Genomic DNA, 21,055 nt, shown 5'->3' with positions numbered 1-21,055 from the left:
ATTTATCGATACTTTGTAGAAATTTGGCCAAAATTGATTAGGATTACTGGTTGTTCTCCATTCTCGGCATAAAAGATTCAATGTTTTTTCTTCTTATAGATGAGAATTCCCACTTTTTTTAGAGAAAGATGCTCGGATTTCTACATTAGCTTTATTTTTTTATTTTTATTTTTTCGATATTGATTCTTGAGTGATTTTGTATTTTATACGAAGTATTGGAAAGTAGGAGGTATACAAAGACATTGTAACACAGTTGTGACGAATAAAATATTGGCGTTCTTTATTTTAATTTTTTTCAGAAAAAATTTTTGTATATGATCAACAGACATATTTTTATTCATAAATAATCAAAGGAATGCAACATATGAGTTTACAAGGAGAGCTTTTACTTAGTTACGAAGATTAATATTGCTTAGTTTATGAAAATGAAAATATTTTTTCAAGAAATGGCTGACTGTAGTAGTTCAATATGTAGGATATAATAGTTAGGAAAAAACTTTACTGGGAGAACTATAGATCTTGGTTATATAAGCCTAAATTATGAAACATTTCTATTACTACAATGTATCAGAAATGAAATCTTTTAAAGATATGTTTTATTTATGTTTTTGCATTTCGGACTTTCAAGCGATATTTGCTATTGGTTTTGGCTATTTGCAAGATACAACGCAAACTTTCTTGTTAATTTAGTAATGTAGTCTTTCTGACATAGCTGTACTGATTGCTAAGAAATTCACAATCTCGCGAAAAAACAGTTTGTGTAATAAAAATCCACAATTATTTAGTAAACTATATTACTAAGTAAAATTCAGAAGCCAAGACTTTCGAACGCCTGAACGGTTTCAGTGAAAACACTCATAAGAAAAACCGTTCTGGTGTCCGAAAGTCTTTGCCTTTGTATTTTGCTTAGAAATATAGTTTACTATATAATTGTGGATTTTCATTTCCTGTGGCACCCACGGGGATTCATAGGACCTCCGTGAACTCACGCCACCACATTCTGTCCTGGGCTAACTCCTCAAGATCCCCCCAACGCTCGTCTCCTGCTTCCCGCCTCATTGTCCTCGGCCACGTCTCCTTTGATATATATGAAGAAGAAGATATCGCAACAAGTGAGGGCTGGGTTCAAGAATATTCTTCGTCAGTGTGTAATAGGTTCTGAACGAGTGGTCTCTTGTCATAATATCATTCCAACGGCATTCTTGTGCATGATTTCCGTAAAGGTGGCTTTCTTTTCTGTACGTGGCTATCTCAGTCTTCTTGCTATTTTGTTTCTCGCGGGGAGCCAGCGTCGTCGAGGGCTCGCGGGATAAACGTATCCTTAGATCTGCAATAAGTGGGGTAGTTAGTATTCCTATTCAGACAGATATAAGGAGGGATGGATGTTTGGTATTTAGACCAAAACCCAGGCTTTTAGGTTACAAACGCCGGGATTTATGGCTTCCGTAATGGCTCTCTCTCTCTCTCTCTCTCTCTCTCTCTCTCTCTCTCTCTCTCTCTCTCTCTCTCTCAGTGAGAACATCCAAAAGTGGAATATCGTCGTCATTGCTTCTCTTCACCATGATCTTAGTTAAGAGACCAGGAATTGTGACTGATCTGAGAAATTGTGATGAAGGTTTATACAAGATGAATTTAAAGAAAATGATAATGCCTTTGTCGAAAGTACTTAGAAAGAGATAAAAATTAATAATTATGGTCAAGACTTAGCCGGTGCTGCTTTGAGAGTCTTGTTCCTTGTCCCCGTTTTGTTTCTAAGGTACCGAGGTATTTAACTAGTTTTGTGCCCTTTCCTCCAGTTCCGGCATAATTTTGCTATTGCACTTTTGTAAAGGTTTCAGTTAGTAAATCCAGTTTCGAATCAGTGGATGGCAATTATTTTTCCTTTTAATTGAAAATGCCTTGAAGTATTTTCAAGCTAATTGAATTGATTTTAATTGAATATAGAATTTAGGCCAAAGGCCAAGCACTGGGACCAATGAGGTCATTCAGCGCTGAAACGGCAGCTGAAGTATATCTTAGTTTAACCAGACCACTGAGCTGGTTAACAGCTCTCCTAGGGCTGGCCCGAAGGATTAGACTTATTTTTACGTCCAAATGGTTACAGCAACGGGACCTACAGCTTATTGTGGAATCCGAAACGACGAGAAATTAATTTCTACCAGAAATAAATTACCTAATAATCTAGGCGGCTAAAGAGTCGAACGCTGGGCCAACAGCGTGCCAGTCGAAAGCCAACAACTGACAGTAAAAGTTTGACAGGTGTAACAGGAGGAAAACCTCGCCGTTGCACTATGAATCAATTGTTAGGAGTGGATGGAAAGTAGTTGGAAGAAAGAGAATATGAAAGGAGGTACAGTGAAAGGAACGATAGCTGTTACAGCTAGGGCCCGAATGCACGCTGCAGAGAACCTTAAGTAATACTTACAGTGCACCGCATGAAATGCACTGTCGGCACTACTTCCCCAAGGGGTATTTTCAAGCTAAGCTCTCTTTAATTTTTTTAATATTACAATTTCTCCGGTAAATTCTGGACTAGGCCTATTTTGAGATCCGTAAGTCACAGCCTACCCGTTCATCTAAACCATCGCCTATTGAAAGTTTAATACCGGATCATGGTAAATGAACCAAAAGTACTCTATTTCTTTGTAACAAACATCCTCTGAAACCTAAAACAAACGTTTGTGAAACCATCGGGAAAACCAACATAACAGCTGTAGCTTCCCTTTCATAGATATTTAAATCGAACTTTTATCCCAGATGTCAAGATTACTTTAGAAAATTCGTCGTTACTTTGATAAGCAATTTATTCTTCATTATCTTGGCACAACTCGCGTCTTTTTGTTTTCGTCCATTCTATTATCAGACTTGTACTATCTAGCATTCCTCATTTCCTGTCTGCCTGCTTGTGTGTGTAGCCGGATTCCACTTTTCTCTGACAAGAAGAGCAAGAGATTTCCATTTTTGGTATAAAGTGGGCGATGTCAACCCCTTTTTCCTCTTAAATTTCATTTGCGCAGGAAAATGGCGTGGGTTTAAGCATGGCCATCAGCATAATTACCTTACCTTGCCTTATTTACCACTCATTGTTTATATGCTTCCGGGATTATTTCCTTGAAAGCCTTTTTCTTTTTAAGTTGAAATTTGTAAGGGGATTATTTTCTTCAGAAACGGGTGCGTAAACTGCATTTTGTTGTAATGGGAAAGAAACGTGATTCCACATACTGCCTGTTAATTCCTTGACATTTTTTTGTTTAAAACTTTACATTCCAACTCATACTTTACCATAATGTGAAGCAAATGGCTAATATTAGGCCAGAAGCATTCATAAAAATAGATATATTTGAAGATGATTTATAAAAATTGTGATGAAACTAAGCTTCACTGATGAGTGCAAATTGGCCTATCTCGAAAATGAAAGTTAAGCTTCTCATGGAAGAAATGCAGATACATGAGTAGGTTAAAAAAAAAAAAAGATAGTGTAGAATTAAATGGACTATAGAGTTTAGACCAAAGACCAAGAACTGGGACCCATAAGGTCATTCAGCGCTGGAAACGAAAATGAGGGTACAGTAGGTAGGTCTGAAAGGTGTAACAGGAGGAAAACCTCACAGTTGCACTATGAAATAGTTGTTGGGAGAGGGTGGATAGCAAGATGGAAGAAAAGATTATATAAATGGACGTGCAGTAAAATGAATGAAAAGGGTTGCAGCTAGGGGTCGAAGGGAAGCTGCAAAGAACCTTTAGTAATGCCTGCAGTGCACCCCGTGAGTTGCACTAACGACACTAAACCGCCCCCTACATGACAGTGTAGAGATAACAGATAAAACAGCCTCTCCCACTTGGGCAGTGTAAAGGAACGCAATGATGTTACGCGTCGATCAAACAGTTTGTAAGTGGCAACTGCTGAGAACTTGGTCGTTTTTTAGGTTCTACGCGTGATTGTGCTAGGTAAGGTTCAGTGAGGATACGATGAAAGCCTGCGAATGCAAATGATTACTTAGTTTCGTGGAGCCGATTACTTAGTTTCGTGGAGCCCCATGTTCCTAGTGAGTTGAAAAATCTAGTCTCTTAAGATGGCACAACGCTGAATGTATCTCCTCTAGCATCAGAATTAGAAGAAAATATAAAAGTAGAGGCTTCACGTTTGTTAAACTGCATGGCACACGTTCCGCAAAGGTGAGAGAGAGAGAGAGATGCTTATCAGTCTATGGATATTGCATCTTGCCTCCCCCACAGAGGAAGTGAATAATTCACTGTTCATGTTCTAGGCTGTGTCTTTTGCCTGCTAGTTTCCAGGCTCATGATGAGCATTATATTCAAAAGGGCATTGCTAAATATCATTAGGAATGAAATATGTGCAGTCACTCCAGATCATGAGCATTAGTGTTCATAAAAGAACAGGAAACTGTGAAATATGTCGTTGTCTTGTTGGAATGCTTTCTAATACATCCCACAGCAAAGGCCAGCAGAGTATGGTTGTTAGTGATGCTGGAAATAAAAGATTTGCCATGCCAGTAACACCGAATTGGTCAAGACCATATTTTTCTCTTCATAAGAAAGTATCACAAAAAGAATACAATAAGTGTGCATTCCGTAACGTGATTTATAAGATGTTACACTGTGAATAAAAAAACAGCATCGGTGAGGGCGTTCTTGCTATATTTTAAGATGAAATGTTTCAAAAGTATGGCTATGCTGAGTGGTATTTTCTTGTTAGAACAGAATCATCAACTTTAGGTTGTAGCCAGGCACATAAAAGTAAAATTTAATCACGGTGATGATCTGTGGAGAATCAGTCACTTTTTTTTTTTTTGTCTTTTCCCCAAAAACTTTCGCATCTGCAATTCAATTTTTCACTTTCTCCATTCTCCTATTTACAAATTTCCAATTAACCAGAATTTTGACGAACACTTCTTAACTGAGTATTGATATACTTTATTTCTCTTTTTCTGTATCACTTCTGCCTTTGATATACTCTATTCTGCAGAAACAGCAACCTTCCTCAGCAGTACACCGCACATAGTTATTTCAATCAACACACAAAGAAGAATGAGGTAGTCGGGCGGGCCGAGTCGCACCGTCAAGCCGAGTTGCTAGAAATCGCCACATTTCTTACCATTCATTTTCGTTTTAGTTTGATTACGCACACTCCGCCGTGATCAGTAAATGTTGGTTAGTGTGAATTAGTTTTTTTTTTTTAATATACAGGAATGCCATTCGATTTTCTATTTAACGCACAAGTAATCAAACAAACTTATCACGCTGCGGTTGACAAAAAGCACCGGAATCATGGCCTCCCCCTTTGCTGAAACGCATACTGTGTCTCCCCGTCCGTGACTTCTGCTACTAATTATGTTATCTCATTCATAACCCCTTTATTTGCGTTTATACTGAATTCATGGCTATATGATAAATTCTTACTCCATGGATATTAAAGACGTGTTGTTATTTAATCTTGGAGCTATTCGTTAGTTTTACGTCTCATTTTCCTTAATTATATCGCAGTTATGAGCTTGACTGCGTGGTATCAGATCCATATCATCCAGATAACAGATATATATATATATATATATATATATATATATATATATATATATATATATATATATATATATAATATATATATATATATATATATATATATATATATATATATATACTCTCTAAATACTTTCGCCAGTCTCTCGTTAGCTCTTGATTTAGAAATACTCATTTACGACTACGTCATTGTTCACGAACTTTCTTTCAGATTCTTGCAGAGTACGATCTTTTTTCTTCCTTACTCTTTGGCGACATCGCGGAATGACCTTTACGTTCTCGTGCGAGATTATGCAGGCGGATAAATCATTATACAATTAATTATTCTTTCTTTGTTTGTATATATATACATACATATATTGTATATATAATGTTTGTATTATGTACGTTTGTATGTATGTATTTATAGGCTATATGTGCTTCATTGCTGAAGGTATTATAGATATGAGGCTATCAGTCGAGAAACATGCCAAGCGCCATCCTGAGTCAAAGTATTTTTTAATTTAATTTATTATATTTAAAAAAAAAGGCGCTTGGCATGTTTCTCGACTGAAAAGCTCATATATATAAATATATGTGTGTGTGTGTGTGTATAAAGCAGCTCATATTGTGGAAGGCTTTTGCACACGGGTATCATCCTTAATTCGGCAGCTTAAAGCTGAACACGGCAGTGAAAGTTATTTTGGTTCACTCAGGAGCCACCCTCTTTCGGACGATCAGTTAAAAAAATTTGAATATTCGTAACTGAATTTTCATGTGGGCATTATCAATATAAAGAGTATCGTTTACAGTAGTTTTCTATTTGTAAAATCCAGTGCAGTGAACAAAAGTTCCTCATTTATGATGAACATCGCCGTAAAAATAAATTCTCGGGTGAAGAACAATCAGTTCAACGGGGACGAACTCTGTGTATTGCTAATTTGCTAGGTTGCCAGTGGAAGATAAATCTCGTCACATCGCAACAGTCAACATAGTTTATTTACGGATTTGGTTGTCAGCCAGACAGATGTAGTCCTACAGAAATGCAAAGGAATTAACAGACTCGAATGTTATTGCACCAACAGGGACAAGTTCAAACCAGTGGTCGCAGTTGCAAGCTCAGCCGCGGCGTACTCGCAATATAAGGTAATTTCATATTTCGCATAATGTGCTTGAAATTGTACTTCCAGCAAATAAGCAAATAGAAAATTATTGTATCAATTTGATCATCGACAATTGCAATTAAAATCAAAGAAATCCTGCGTTGAAAATGTTGACTTTGTGACTTTGTTTTGGCGGGGAAAAAGAAAAAAGCAAAGTGCGAGCCAGCTGCTCCTCTTCCGATTACATAACACAGCAGATCGACCAATGTAGGGATCGCTCCCAGCCCACTTGCAGACAAGGTGTGACAAACTAGGCGGTATTAGAGGCCTTTCGTTTTTCCGTCACATAAACTAGGTCATGAGACAGACTGCTTCTATTCGTAAATCATCCTTGCAAATTCTGCGAAACCAACATCCAATCTACTAAAAAGCAGGTTTGTTTACACCAGTCAACAGCTTAGGATCTCGGCGTTCGTCCGATACTGCTTCAAAATATCGGTGCCGGTCTTTCCGCACAAATCGTACATACAAAAAGTTGGATTCTAAAGTCAGGAAGGTTAGCTTACTTAAATCTATTAGATATCAAATAGATATCCTAGCCTCAAATTCAGATAAACTATGCGAATAAAGAATTATGGCAAGTTTTTTTCCTTTGCCGTGAAGATACTTTATTCGATACTCAAAGGAAAGAACGGGGCCGTCCTTTCGTGATTGTCAATTTAGATATTTTTGCTTCTCAGAAAGTATAATAAACCAGTTTTAATGGCAGCAGTAACGTCGAAAACATTTTGCTGCTGATATATTTTAGATATTTATCCACGATTTAGTAGCGCATTTCGCAAACGAACAAGGAAATGAAAATAAGAATCCATCACGCAGTTGCCACAACGCCTTTCATAATATACCCGCCAGTCAAACTAACCTATAAGTATCCAGGGTTAAATAATACCGGGTAAAGGACTGTGTGAGGCAATATTATAAGAGTCCTTTGTGATCACCATAAATCATAATTATAATTTGAAGATGAGCATATCAAATTACATTAATAGTCAAGAATAATAATCAGTCGGGCTTGTGAATACCATGAACACTTCTTGCCTTGGTCATTTAAATAATATACACACGCATATATATATATATATATATATATATATATATATATATATATATATATATATATTATATATATATATATGTGTGTGTGTGTGTGTGTGTGTGTTCTATTATAGATAGAATGTTATGATAATTTGATCAATTAAAAATTGTGATGACATAATTATGTGCATCAACTTTTTGACGATTACTGAAACTTTTTACAGACCGTAGGAGCTCAGTGAAAGGGTCAAAGTGAAGCCCCAAAATTCAAAGCGAAATCTAAGACCTTTAGGAACAAGCCATAATCACAACAAAGTGGTGGAAGGATATGAATTATGTATTTCAGGTGCTAAAAGGTAACATTTCACTTTAGACAAGACAGAACACGTGTATATATATATATATATATATATATATATATATATATATATATATATATATATAATATATATACAATGTATGTGTGTAGTAAGAGTTTTCATGAATGCAATTCTTGATGTATTGCATGATACAATGTAAATAAAACAAAATTCCTACAGGGGCCGAATATTTAGTGCATCAAGAACTGCGCTCATGAAAAGAACCACACACATGTATATATGTGTGTATAATATATATATATATATATATAATTATTTATTTATTTATCTGCATATATATTGGTCATGAATCTGCAAGAAGCTGGCAACTCATAAGTTTGGTGAGTTTTGTCCTCTTGGTATTACGTCACAGGGGTCTTACCATACAGGCTTGTTATTAGATTAAGCTTGCCTTGTGCCAGGACAGGCCCTCGCTCCATGAGCAATTAGATTGTGAAGGGATCTCGGTGGCTACTGTCCTACGTACTTTTAATCTCCACATTCCAAGCAGCAACACAATACGACGGATCCTTGTGGTTTGTTTGTCAGCATTAAGCCCTCACTAGGGAGAGAGAGAGTGTGTGTGTGTGTGTGTGTGTGTGTGTGCGCGCGCGCGCTCAGGAACCTATCTGCTTTGGGGGTAATATGACACTAGGAGTGATATAGGCTTATCGCGACTAAGGACTCTGTGACGGTCATTGAAAATAAATAAATAAGGGCTGAGTTTTGGCCTTAACCAGATGCGAGCACGAGCTTATGAAAGTTGAAGGTTATGCCTTCTGTTTGGTGACAGCCATAATATGGTGAACCCGATAAAACGCCAAAAAAGAGAGAGAGAGAGAGATTTGCAGGTGTTTGTGAAAAGCGCGGGGTCACATGTGATTACAAAATACAAGAGGGGATGCAGCCACAGTGAGTTAAAATGATCATTCTAACATTAAATCGAACTGTACAGTTTTTCAGTGTTCAGCTAATAAATACAAACCAAATTTGTCTGCTAAACCACACACACATATGTGTGTGCTCATTATTATAGTCACAAATCAGATGTATGAAAAACTTTTTCTACTTTTTTTTTTTGTATATTACCTGTATCCAATTTTAAATAGATGATACATGTTTTAAATTCCTCGATTTAATTCTCAAGCAAGACATTGGTATTCCAGTGGGCACTGACCCTGACCCAGACTTTGCCGGCCTATTTTTGCAGGAGTATGAATTCAATTTTATGTAGATCAACACTAACAAAATATGGTGTGTGCAAAAACATTAGGTAGTTTCAGATACAATGCGATAATAAAAAAAAGTAATATATGTAACCAAAAGTTTGTAATCAGTAGAGTAGATAATGAGATTTTAAGTAACAGATAGCAAGTTTTTCCTTCATTATACGATAAAATGTAATGTGTTAAATTTCTAGGTGCTGACTACCCATTTTTGTGGGCAGTGTCCCCAGGAAACAAAACCGTAGCGTTTCTATTTCACTGATTGTCCGAGTTTGTCACATTACCCCAATAAACAATCCGAGATTTATCAGAGAGTGGACAATAAAGACATCATTGCAGCCAAGGCAGATGTAGTTAATAATGAAGTCCGTCTTGGTACTATGCGTATTTGTCACAGTTGCAACAAATACTAATTGGCGACAAGCGTGATGTGCTTCTAAAGATGTTTTGACGCTTCATTGCAATCGTGCATTTACCCTATATTTCAGTATTGTTTCATCTCCCCCCAAGGAGCAACCCTAGACTTTCTGTCTTTACGCGTGTGTGCGCGCTTTTATGCCATCAAGAATACCCAATGGTCAAGGAGAAACATGAGACGGAAGCAAAATTCTCAGGATATGAAAAGTATTGTCCGTGCGAGTTAAACTCAGGACGCGTTCCTCCAATAGCATCATCTTTTATTCTAGGAGTCTTTAGTTCATTAATCTTTCAGTCCATTTACTTTCCCTCTACCTAACATCATCTTACCTTAAAACTGTTGGTCAAAATATCCTTCTTTATCACATATCTCCATCATCAAGTTATTGTCTCATTTCTCCGTCATTATTCTCAAAAACTCTCGTGTGAACTTCTCTGTTGTGCTTTACATGAGTCTGCTCCGTATCCTGGAACGTATTTTTTCACCCTTCTTTGTTTTCCTCTTCTAAACCTTCTACTATATCTACTTCATTTACCTTACTATGCCACCACAAACTTCCAGACTCCCCCCCCCCAACACCTTACTCCTGAGTCATTTGAATTTGTTTTGTAACGTTAGAATGTTAAGACCAGATTTGCCTGACCTCTTTGACGATTATCTGCTGCATTTCCTATGCACATTCTGAATGGCATTTGGGTTTTGTGGTGTTGGTAGACCCAGATACATTTTTGGATTTTGATTGTCTTGCGAATATGGTGTGCATTTGTTTGAACATCAGTATTTGTGCATTTATATATGCCTGCACACATTGTCACACACACATTGCATTAATTTTCGTGATAGTTGAAGTATAAACGTCATACGTCCAGAATAATGACTACCTTCGAAATCACTGGGTATTCAAAAAGATGTCATTATTATCTTTTTTTATTACAATTAATATTTATTTTTTAATTCATTGAACTTCTCTTGCCTTCCTTTTTACCAAGTAGGACCTTCTTTGTCACCGTACCAAAAAAGGTCACCAACTGAAAAAAACCTATGGGGCCAAGACCTAATCATCTAAGAGTACAAAATGCAGTTGATGACATATACCACTCTACACAGCTGAGAGTGATGTGCTGGGGGCCCGTTGTCGTGGGAGGAGGGTGTAATGGTTGGTGCAGTAGTGAGATGGATGGATCGAGTCAAGACCACTGAAAGCCCGTAAAATGAGAGAGGGGATAGGGTGAGGGTGATAGTAACCATCGTATGAATTAAAATAGCAAATAATTCAGTAATACTGTGCACGAGTTCGTAGATTACAGGTTATAAGGTCCAGTCAGTAAAAATGAACTACGGAAATAGAATATACCTTTGCCTTACAGATAGAACCCCAATTCGAATAACAGGTAATGATTATCCTGATCAGTTTTCAACGAATGCATGAAAATCGATGATTTACAAATAAAGGGAAAAAAGTGGCAAATTGGCGAGATGAACCAGCCCATACATTAAAGGGAAAATGTAGATAGAAGAGAAGGTCACAGCTTTCCAGATTCTGGCATACAAAAGGTTACCTTAATTAAAATATTTTATTGTGAATTAAGTCAATACATTCCACGCACCAAAACACCACGACACGATTACCACTCACATCGTGCAGCATAAATATAAAGAAACGTGCATAAAGTGTACGGGTCAAAATCAAATCCACACTTATTTTGTAAAGGTCGCAAAACTATATATGAAACGAGCGTCGCAGTATGAGGGGGTTCTTTCAGGGAACCTTTCAGAGGAATGCACCCAGCTTATTTTGATGTCCGAATCCACACGTGGTGTACAATCAGTTATTAATACTGGCAAATTTAATATAGATCATCCTTTTTGTTTACACTGTAAACATATAAAACGTATTTTATGCTGTGTAAATTTATGAATTAAATAAGCGAGATGGTCCCAATTAAATATGCATAAAATATGGATACGAAGCGTAGGCCGAAAACACGTGACTAGGGGAGAATCGGCGCGGCAGAGTATAGCTCTGTGTAGCAAAGGAGCGGCCCGGCCCAGCACTGACACAAGTCCCCTGATCTCTTATACCGCCCTGCCACCAATGAGGTATCCATGACGGTCTTGTTACGTCACATTTTTCAAGCCAATGGGGAAGCGCAGGCTTGCAAGTAACGATGACATCACGGTGCTCGTGCGAGCTCGGCGACTCCCCGGCTTGCTCAGTTACCCACAATCCCCCGTCCCGCCAGTCCATGTCGCCGCCCCAACCAGTCACTACCGCTGCGCCGACGTGACCACACGCGCGGCCCCATGCAGCGCCCCATAGAAGAGATAAAAAGAAGATTGTTGGCGTGCATAGACTCAGAATATAATGTAAGCATCTATGAAGATGTATTGAATCACTAGAACGGTTCTAACTTGTATACTTTGAGCACAACACGGTAGATAAAGATACTAGATACTGTCCGCCATGGCTGACAAGGGCCGTCAGGTGGGCCATAATATAACGGTTTATATTTTCCAAAATAAATCACAGTACGCTTCTTAAATTCACTAATCAGTGTTTCTAGCACGGAGAGCGACGTAGTGTGGTATTTCGAGCGGCGTAGTGAGTGGTGATGTGGCGTGGTGTATGGTAGCGCTAAACATTTTCACAGCTCCGGTGTGGCGGCTGCTCTACAACAACTCTCCTTCTAGTGGTTGAGCACGCATGCGCTCTGCGTCGCCTCCACCGTCCCCGCAACACACCTACACTTTTCTGGCCGCAATTTTGTTTTGGTGAATCACGATTCCTTGGCCAAGTACACTGTTTCTTGGTTGTCGTGGCTACGGGTGTTGAAACTCAAGACGGATATGTATGCACAAATGAGAGGAATGTGGCGTCTTTGAGGGCGAATAAAGGCAATCGGAAGGTTGTGTTGTGTTGCAAGAACTGCCCGAGGTGGTGGGTGGCAGTGTGGTGGTGGCGGGACTTGTTCCCCCGTTACCCGTCATGGCGATGTGTGTTGCTGCGCCACTCCATAGAATGCTTATATGAAATGCCTCTCACTTGCTCCGTTGCCCTAACATTCACTGCCCTTGTTTGTAGCTCATTTTTCATGTCTCCTCTCGGCAAATGTTTTGATTCTAGTTGCATGACTGCTTGGGTTGGGCCATGGGAAGAAATGTTACGCAATTTTTAATTGCGGTCACTTTATCGTTTCATTTAATAAAATTCAGTGGTTAGTTTTGCCGTACACGCTCGAGTTTTGGTTTTTTGAAAGGCGTATTGGAAATCCTGGCGTAGGTGAATGTTGCAAGAAGTAGTGGCCCATATCACCTGGGTAGGAATACTTTCGGCCCCCAAACCAAACCCCCAGAGTAAACCTGTGGAATTTATCTTACGCGTTATGTTCTATTCCTTGTCGAATAATCACCAGTGGTCATTGGTGACTGGATCAGAGAAAGGAATGAAGCAACGGCCAATCGGTATTGACTAATGTAGCGAGGGGGGGAAAAGTGTGCAATGTCGAACTATTTCTGCAATGGACTGCTTTTGGAGAAAACTTCCTCCTGTAAACAACAACGGAAGCAAAACATTCATCCATGGCGTAGTGTTTCGCTATGCCGTGGTGTTATCGGACGTGGCTGACCTAAATCCTGAATAAGTCCTTTTCATTATTCAAGGTTGATGCCCCTGTGATGTTCCATAGCTTGTTCAGAAGAGGTCCGGGATGTGTTGTGCTTCGTGTGTTTGTTTGTACGTTGCTTTGTATTGTCTGGCGGCGATGAGGTGTTACTTTGACGAGTCTGTTCTTTTATTTTTGTAAGTAGAGCCGTGGCTTAATATAAGGAAGTCATTCGTTTTGGTGACCCCGTAGTGTGGTGATAACTTTTGACAGAATGCGAGGTTATGGAAAGCTGATTGACCTTGGAAACTCAGGGCCTTAGAGTACTAGCCAGTTTCTCGCTTTTCTTTATGATGTTTTTTGGGGGAGGGGGTGGGAGTTAAGTTGGGAGATAGTATAGTAACTGTGTTTATGGGTGTTCGATTTTGAGTAAGATGGTAGGATGTAACATGATTTGTAATCAGAGAACTGGCCTAGTTCAAGTTGATTACTTATGTAAAGTTAGGCCTAGTAGTCCATTGTCTTTGAAAGTCATTCTCTAGGCCTATTTGAGTGGTTGTGTAGCTTGGAACTTGTACCATTTAACAAGTTTTTATGTTACTGTGCTCTACCCTGGCCAGTTTTGTTGTGTCGAAGAGTTTAGCACCAGAGAGGATTTATCTTGATGAAGTTTTGGGAAGAAGTAAAAGCTTGGAGCCAAGGTCATTGTGCTAATTTTAACATGAAGTTGGCACAGTTTATTTTTAAATCTTAGAAAATTAAGTGACATTTTGGTAGAATAATAAGTTGGTGAACATGACTGATGGATCGCAAAATGCTGAGTACTTGTGCCCATTTTTTGACATTCTGCATAATTATAGAAGGCAATTCCAGACAAATTATTTCATACCAGGCATAGCATTAGTATTTTTGGTTAGCTTCTAGGTCAGACTTTTATTAGAATTATATTTTTTTATTGGATTAAATAATTAGGCATGTGTGTCCTCTTACTAAATACACTTTAAAATGGCTTCATATCATGCATACAGCCTTTTATTTGAATGATTTGTATAAAGAAGCATCGAATTAGCAACCAGTATCCACTTACTAAATACACTTAAGAAGTAGTCTGCCAAGTACTTTATGATAAATATTTTCCTAAAATGAAGTTATTATGATTATGGATATTGCTGTTATAACCACTTGATGATGACAACTATCGCAACCTTTCAGTACTGATTTAAAATGGAAAAAATTGTAGTAAACTCATAACTTTGGAGAACTGATCAGTAAGCCAAATGATATTTTAAAAGGGTTTTGTTGACAAAATATTTTGCCTCTCAGAATCTCATTTCACGTCACTTATCCTGTGGATCCCCATTACCTGTACTGCACACACAAACTGACTTGACTGCAGTGTTAGTTTTCTTAATCGGCCCAGAATGAGGCCTAAGCTGCTGACACTTTCACGTTATAAATAACGCATATCCTGATGCAAAATACTTGATAAATATAATAATTGTCCTTCGTTTCAGACAGGTTAGCATGGTCAGGTGCCCATTATGAACCTGTTTGAAAAATTCAACATACACAAGAATGATAAGATAAAAATTAACAGGGCAAGTCATCCCATCAAAAAAAGGATAAACTGGAAATACAGTATAACATGGCAAGATTGACTGTTAATGTAATTCTCTGTTGTAGTGTAGTGGTAGTTTCAGGGGTAAAGTTTGTCAAGAAATTAATTTACAGTACTCTATATTTGTGCCAGGGTACGGTTAAGAGGGATGAAATGGGCTTCAATAATTTATAACATTGAAATCATATTCAAATACTGTACATAATTACCTCTAGCTTGTTAGATTGTTTTTGAGGTGTACATTTCCAATAACCTAATCATGTTCTGGGCACAAAATGTTTCTTGATACCTTTGATACTGTGATAGGATTTTAAATGTAACTCAAAAAAATGTGGCTGAAGTATTGCTGGAACCCGTCGTGGTAGGTAACATTATTGTTTATTGTCTGGTGCTGCTGATGCTTCACTTTTAGAAAGTTTTAATTTTAGTTGGCAGCAATGAAAGTGGGTCAAAGTGTAGTTTGTGATTCTTTTGTATATCAGGGTATGATAAAGTTACAGTTTGTTATTGCAAAGATGTTACTCTCATTTTGATATTTGCAGTAGGCTACTATTGCCATAAAATCTTGTCCCATCTGATTCCATTTTACCACACATTTTATGACAACATATCAGATGCCTTTTAGGTACATTTATATAGGTCTTTCGTAATTTTCATCATTTTCCTTGTTAGTAATGGTGTACAGTATTGTCATTTTTTAAACCAATTTTTTTCTCAGAGCATGGATTGACCATGGATTCAGTACAAGTAGTCCTCTAGTTGCGATGGGGATACATTACAATGACCCCATTGTTACTTAAAAATATCGTAACTCAGGACAGCCTAGCCTTTATTGTATAATCTATACATACAGTGTACTGTATACTATACTGTACTGTTAATTCTTTTTTACTTTCTTCTGTAAAGTGATGGAATGCATCTTCATCACACCACCAGCAGGAGACTCACTTGGGCGTTTGGAAGACATGCTGATCGTACACAAATTTGCATTTTAAACAGTTTAAACGGGACAAAAATCACACTATTGGTATCGCCATTGTAACTTCGAAATACTGTAACTGTTATCGCCGTTGTAACTTCAGAATATCGCAACTCGAAACATCATAACTCAAGGACTACCTGTATAGTTTCCCAATGAATCTTACGTGAGCTATCATAGCTTTTGGTGTAAATGCCACTGACGTCTTTCTTCCCGATGCTTCATCCACATATTTGCAGCACATGGAGAGGCTGCAGCTGCTGTATTGTTAGGTATAGTTTTGCTATATACATGTATATTTACTCCTGTGAATTAATAAATTTCCATTAAACTTGTCAACAGATCAAGAAAGGTTAAAACTAACATAAGCGTTGTCAGAATTTTCCACCAGCTTATCAGCGTACAGTACATCCAAATCTGATCTTTATTGCACATTGAAATTATTGTTTGTTCATGAAACTTACCTGTCAGATATATATATAGCTGTATTCTCTGTTAGTCCGACAAATTTCAAAACTTACGACACGCGGTGGGAGATCAGGTGGTTAGTACCCATTCCGCCCGCTGGGAGCGGGTATCAAAACCATTCCCATTTTCTATTCAGATTTTTCTCTGTCGCGGTACTGTCAACACTTGTTTTCAGTACCTCCGTCTTGAATTCGGATAAACTTGATTGTCACTTGAGTATTGGTTTGATTTTTGGTTTTTGACTTGGACTTGTGGCTAGGCATACGCTATTGTGGATTGTTTTGGATTTGGCTTTGTTTTTCCTGGGAGTAAGATGTCTGAATCTAGTTCTTCTAGTTATCGAGTTTGCCGTGTGTGCAAGACTGTAAGTGAGGCTACCGAAAATTTCGGTAGATCCTCACACTGTATGCTCGGGTTGTAGAGGACATGTTTGTTTGTTGAATGACCGATGCAAGGAGTGTGAATCTTTGTCTGATGCTAGTTGGAGGACTTATGATTCTTATGTGAGAAAGCTAGAGCGAGATAGGCTCAGGAGGTCTTCCTCCAGAAGTGGTAGAGTCAGGGTAGTGTGCTTTCACCTGTTAACCCCTCTGTAGATTAGCTCTTCCCTAACCCTGTGGTGTTGCCCCTAACCCTGGGGTTGTGTCTGCGGATGGTGATGCCTGGCCATTATTATGTCTTCCATTCGTGCCTTGAAGCTAATATGCTCAGCTCTTCAAAGTGCTGTGAAGTGCAGTGATAGTGTCCGTCCCCTAGTGTTGTGGAGGGGGCGTCAGATCGGGCCGATATAACGCCTCTAGGTCTGACCTCTGTCGGACTCCCAGGACTCAGGGAGTGGGCAAGTCGAAAAGCGCAAGAGGGTTCGCGGACCCCACCGATCTGGCGTCCTTCGGCATGTCTGATGACGCTTCCCAGGCTGCAAGGATGGTCTGCACGGGCACGATCCTTAGTTGCTTCTCTTCCCCGATTCCTCCTCCCGTGGGAATGGAAATCTCGGGATTCTCGCCCTTTGAAGAGAAGTTCAAAAGAAGGGGACGCTTCACGCCCTTTTCTGCGTGGCGCTTCACGTCCCTTTTCTCGTGGCGCCGCTCTTCTCCGGAGGATTTTGGCGCCATCCCACATGAAGAGGACCAGGACGTCATCGGACGATGGCGCTTTTGAGCTCCGCTCGCTCCAGAAAGAAGGCTGTTGCTTCCTGTGAGAAGCAAGCAGAGGCGTCCCCCTCGCCTCTTCTTCTCATAGGATCAGTCCTTCTCCTGAAGTAGAATCTTCTCCTACTCGTAGCTGCTCCTTGGCATGCAGGAGCAATTGGCTTTAATGGCCCAGAAGGAGACGGATGCGTGTGTCGTCGTGAAAGGATTCGCTGCCGATCAAGAGGTCTAAACCTTCCCTTCTCCTTCTCCTCGTTAAATCGTCGTCTCATGCCGCGCCCGCTAGAAGTCCTGTTGCTCAGCGTTTTACTGGTCTTGGCAGGGATCGCCAATTTCCGCTTTCTGATACGCTTCCACGCTGCCAGGCTTGGCGCCGCTCTGACGACCCTCTTGTTTCGTCATGACGCTTCTCACGCTGCCAAGCGTGGCGCTTCTCATGCTGCTAAGCGTGGCGCTTCTCATGCTGCTAAGCGTGGCGCTTCTCATGCTGCTCGGCAGGGCGCTCCTTGCTGCTCGACATGACGCCTCCTTGCTGCTCGCCATGGCGCCTCCCTGGCTGCTCGTCAGGGCGCCTCCTTGCAGTTCGTCAAGACGCCTCCCTTGCTGCGGCACGACGCTTTCTTGCTGCGAGGCATGACGCCTCCCTCGCTGCTCGCACTCACCAGGACTCGTCGGATCGATCGTCAAGAAGCTCGCCGGGATTCACGTCAGGAAAGGAGAACTCCACGCTGGTCGTGACTCTCATTTTGATTCTTCTGCTCGTGACTTTCGTGACTCCTCTCGGACTTCTTCCAGGCAGAAGTCTCTTTTTGCATGTTGGTCTGCAAGGACTTCGCCCTTCGGTTCTTCTCCTGCCCCTTCCGTTGCTCCTGTGGAAGAAGGAGAGCTTTTCTTGCGCTTGGCGGATCCTGCAGTTGAGGATCAGACATCTTCTTCTTCAGCTTCTGCAGACTACCAAGTCTTAACTAGGCTGCTGAAAGACTTGTTTGGGGACAAGTTTCAACCCCTCTGCTCCTCGCCTCCCCTGCGCAGCTTACCTCGTCTAAGTCACAAAAGCTTCTGGTTTTGTGAAGATGGCTCGTCTCTCTCGAAGAGGGCCTTTAGCAAGGTTCAAGAGTGGATGGACTCAGGAAGTCTCAGTGCAAGACTTCTTTAAGCCCTACCTCCATCAAGATTGAGTGGAAAAGCAGGAATTTGGTACAGAGACAGGAGAGGAGGTTGGTTGGAGAGTTCCTTCCTCTTCCCAAGGGGGATTTTGCCAGCCTTGTGGACGCTCCCAGAAGGTCTCTCCTTTCTTCAGCTATGTGTCCTGGTCTTTATCTGAGATTGATCACCATCTGAAAGGCCTTTTCAGGTCCTTAGAAGCTTTAACTTTTGGACTGGTGCCTGGGAGTCTTGGATTTGCAGGCTCGTAGCCCTGACTCCATTAGCCTGGGAGACTTGTTTAGTGTCCTATCCTGTATGGACAAGGCGGTTAGGGATGGCTCCGAAGAACTGGCGGCCCATTTCTGTCGGGCCTTTTAAAGAAGAGAGCCATTTACTGCAACTTCACGGGCGAAGTCGGTCTCTCCTACTCAGAAGGCAGAATTGTTGTTCGCTCCGCTTTCTAGCCATCTTTTCCCCAACCCTTAGTCAAGGATATGGCCTCCACATTGCAAGAAGGCTACTCAGGACCTCCTGGCCCAGTCTTCTAGGCGTCCTGCAGCCCCTTCGACTTCTTCCCTTGGACAGACTTCCAAGATTCAGAAGCCCTTTCGTGGAAGATCTTCCTCTAGATCGTCCTTTGAGGCAGAGGTCCCTCAAGAGGTAGAGCCCTTCTAAGACCAGGGGGCAAGAAATGACTCCTTAAACCTTCAGACACCGGTAGGAGCCAGGCTCCTTTCTTTTGCAAAAGCCTGGAGAGAGAGAGGGACGGACAGCTGGTCCCTCAAGTCATCGAAAAGGGATACAAGATCCCATTCCTCGTATTGCCTCCATTGACTACGATTCCCATAGATCTGTCGCCATCCTATCATCAGGAGAAACAGCCAAATTCTCTTCAACCTGCTCGATCAAATGCTCGAAAGAGAGCTGTGGAGCAAGTCTCGGATTTTTACAATCCCGGGCTTTTACAACAGGCTGTTTCTAGTTCCGAAGCAGTCAGGGGTTGGAGACCAGTTCTGGACGTCAGCAAGTTGAACCATTTCGTTCTGAAGGAAAAGTTCGTAATGGAGCGTCCCAGTCGGTCATGGGAGCCCTAAGACCAGGCGACTGGATGGTTTCTCTCGATCTCCAGGGCGCCTATTTTCACGTTCTATACATCCTCTATCGAGAAATACCTGAGATTTGTCCTGCGGGGACAGGTATTCCAGTTCAGGGCCCTTTTGCTTGGGCTCAGCACAGCTCCTATGGTTTCACGATCTTGATGAGGGAATGTTGCAAGATAAGCCATTGGAGGAATAAGAATCTCCCTTTATTTGGACGGTTGGCTCATTCGAGGCCTCGTCAATGACAAGGTGTCTGGAGGATCTTCACACGACTTTGACCTTGGCCAAGTCCTGGGACTTCTGGTGAATTTGAAAAGTCCCATCTGACCCGACTCAGTCCATCGTTTATCTGGGGATTCAGATGGATTCAGTGGCTTTTCGACATTTCCGTCTCAAGAAAAGACAACTTCAGTGTTTAGAAAAATTTTCAGCCTTCCTGAGAAAGAAACATGCTCAGTGAGGAATGGATGAGTCTGCTGAGGACCATTTCATCACTGGAGAAGTTTGTTTCCCTGGGGAGACTGCACCTCAGACCGCTTCAATTCTTCCTTGCAGAGAACTGGCACGACAAGGAGAATCTGGAAGCTTCTCTGAGTATCTCGCCAAGGTAAAGAATCACCTTCGGTGGTGGCTCGATCCTTCGAAGTTGGCAGAAGGCCTTTCTCTTCAACTTCAGAACCCCCGACCTGGTGTTGTTTTCGGCCAGCGTCCTTTTTGGGGTGGGAGCAACACTGGGGAGGAAGAAGTGTCGGGCACCTGGAGAGGGAACAGGTGTCCTGGCACATAAACCTCAAAAGAATTGGGGCGATTCAGTTGGCCCTTCTTTTCTTCGGGAGCGAAGTCTCGAACTGAGTTGTCCAGATCAACTCGGACAACACCACGGCCCTTTCATACCTCAAGAAACAGGGGAACTCACTCTCGGTCCCTGTTAGCCTTAGCAAAGGACATTCTTCTGTGGGCACAGGCCCGACAGATTCACGATCCTCACGAGGTTTGTTGCAGGCGTGAGAACGTCCGTGCGGATCTTCTAAATCGGCAGCGACAACTGCTCCCGACCGAATGGATCCTACACCAAGAGGTGTGTCAAGGACTGTGGAAGCTTTGGGACGTCCTTGGTAGATCTCTTCGCAACCTCAAGACAGAAGAGACTTCCTCTTTACTGCTCCCCTGTTCTCGACCCAGGAGCTCTCTCAGTGGACGCTCTTCTTTGGGATTGGTCGGGATGGGCGTGTATGCCTTTCCTCCGTACAAAATCATCGGAGAAGTCATCAGA

The 21,055-nt window shown here is 40.9% G+C and overlaps 1 protein-coding gene across 12 annotated transcripts in view; it reads left to right on the top strand.

The window, feature by feature from the left end:
• Positions 1–21,055, top strand: part of LOC136833194 (mediator of RNA polymerase II transcription subunit 26-like) — a 95,930-nt gene that overhangs the window by 49,101 nt on the left and 25,774 nt on the right. Inside the window, exons 1-2 of one of the 12 annotated variants that reach the window (XM_067094999.1) lie at positions 11,929–12,085; positions 15,845–16,189. The exons of 2 other annotated variants lie outside the window; for them this stretch is intronic. Coding sequence is in view for 2 of the 10 variants with exons in the window: in XM_067094996.1 (XP_066951097.1) it covers positions 12,023–12,085 (63 nt within the window). In the remaining 8 variants the exon portion in view is untranslated. Of the gene's footprint in view, positions 1–11,922; positions 12,086–12,167; positions 12,204–12,295; positions 15,564–15,844; positions 16,190–21,055 lie in introns of those variants that run through there. 9 more of the 12 variants (XM_067095003.1, XM_067095001.1, XM_067095000.1 and 6 more) reach the window with 9 other exon arrangements.

Source organism: Macrobrachium rosenbergii, chromosome 51 (assembly GCF_040412425.1).
Source record: "Macrobrachium rosenbergii isolate ZJJX-2024 chromosome 51, ASM4041242v1, whole genome shotgun sequence".
Classification (NCBI taxonomy): domain Eukaryota; kingdom Metazoa; phylum Arthropoda; class Malacostraca; order Decapoda; family Palaemonidae; genus Macrobrachium; species Macrobrachium rosenbergii.
The sequence above is the reverse complement of the archived record's forward strand: the minus strand, read 5'-3'. Positions and strand labels throughout refer to the sequence as shown.